The sequence below is a fragment of the Buceros rhinoceros genome, unplaced genomic scaffold, assembly GCF_000710305.1.
Source record: "Buceros rhinoceros silvestris isolate BGI_N320 unplaced genomic scaffold, ASM71030v1 scaffold21002, whole genome shotgun sequence".
NCBI classification, from domain to species: Eukaryota; Metazoa; Chordata; class Aves; order Bucerotiformes; family Bucerotidae; genus Buceros; species Buceros rhinoceros.
Genome location: NW_010397399.1, coordinates 3,941 through 4,418, shown reverse-complemented (window position 1 = coordinate 4,418; position 478 = coordinate 3,941). Strand labels below are relative to the sequence as shown.

The 478-nt window shown below is 62.6% G+C and overlaps 1 protein-coding gene across 1 annotated transcript in view; it reads left to right on the top strand.

The window, feature by feature from the left end:
• The window catches only part of SPDEF (SAM pointed domain containing ETS transcription factor), a 3,018-nt gene that overhangs the window by 1,464 nt on the left and 1,076 nt on the right, over positions 1-478 (top strand). The window contains exons 2-3 of the mRNA XM_010146250.1: positions 38-235; positions 320-376. Coding sequence (XP_010144552.1) covers positions 38-235; positions 320-376 — 255 coding nt within the window. The remainder of the gene's footprint in view (positions 1-37; positions 236-319; positions 377-478) is intronic.

The following is a 478-nucleotide window of genomic DNA, read 5'->3' as shown; positions in this document are numbered from 1 at the left end:
TGGCCTGTTGCTGGCCACATTCACCTTCTGCCCCCAGACCCCGCGGACTGGAGCCCCGGCAACGTGCAGAAGTGGATCCTGTGGACGGAGCACCAGTACCGGCTGCCACAGATCGGGAAGTCCTTCCAGGAGCTGTCGGGGAAGGACCTGTGTGCCATGTCCGAGGAGCAGTTCTGCCAGCGCTCGCCCGCCTGTGGCGACATCCTGCATGCCCACCTTGACATCTGGAAGTCTGGTGGGTGCTGGGAGGGAGCTGGGGAGGGTGGGTGATGCCGTGCAGCGAGAGATGTCCCTCTGACCCCCCAATCCTCCCTTCCAGCTGCCTGGATGAAGGAAAAAGCTGCCCCGGGAGATGTGCGATACTGCGGTGAGTCCTGTGCGGGATCAGGTCCACCTGCCTCCCTTCTGCCTCATGCAGGCCCGGGGTATTTGAGAGGTCACTCCCTGCTTAATTGCAGTGACCTGGTGTGTTGGAGTG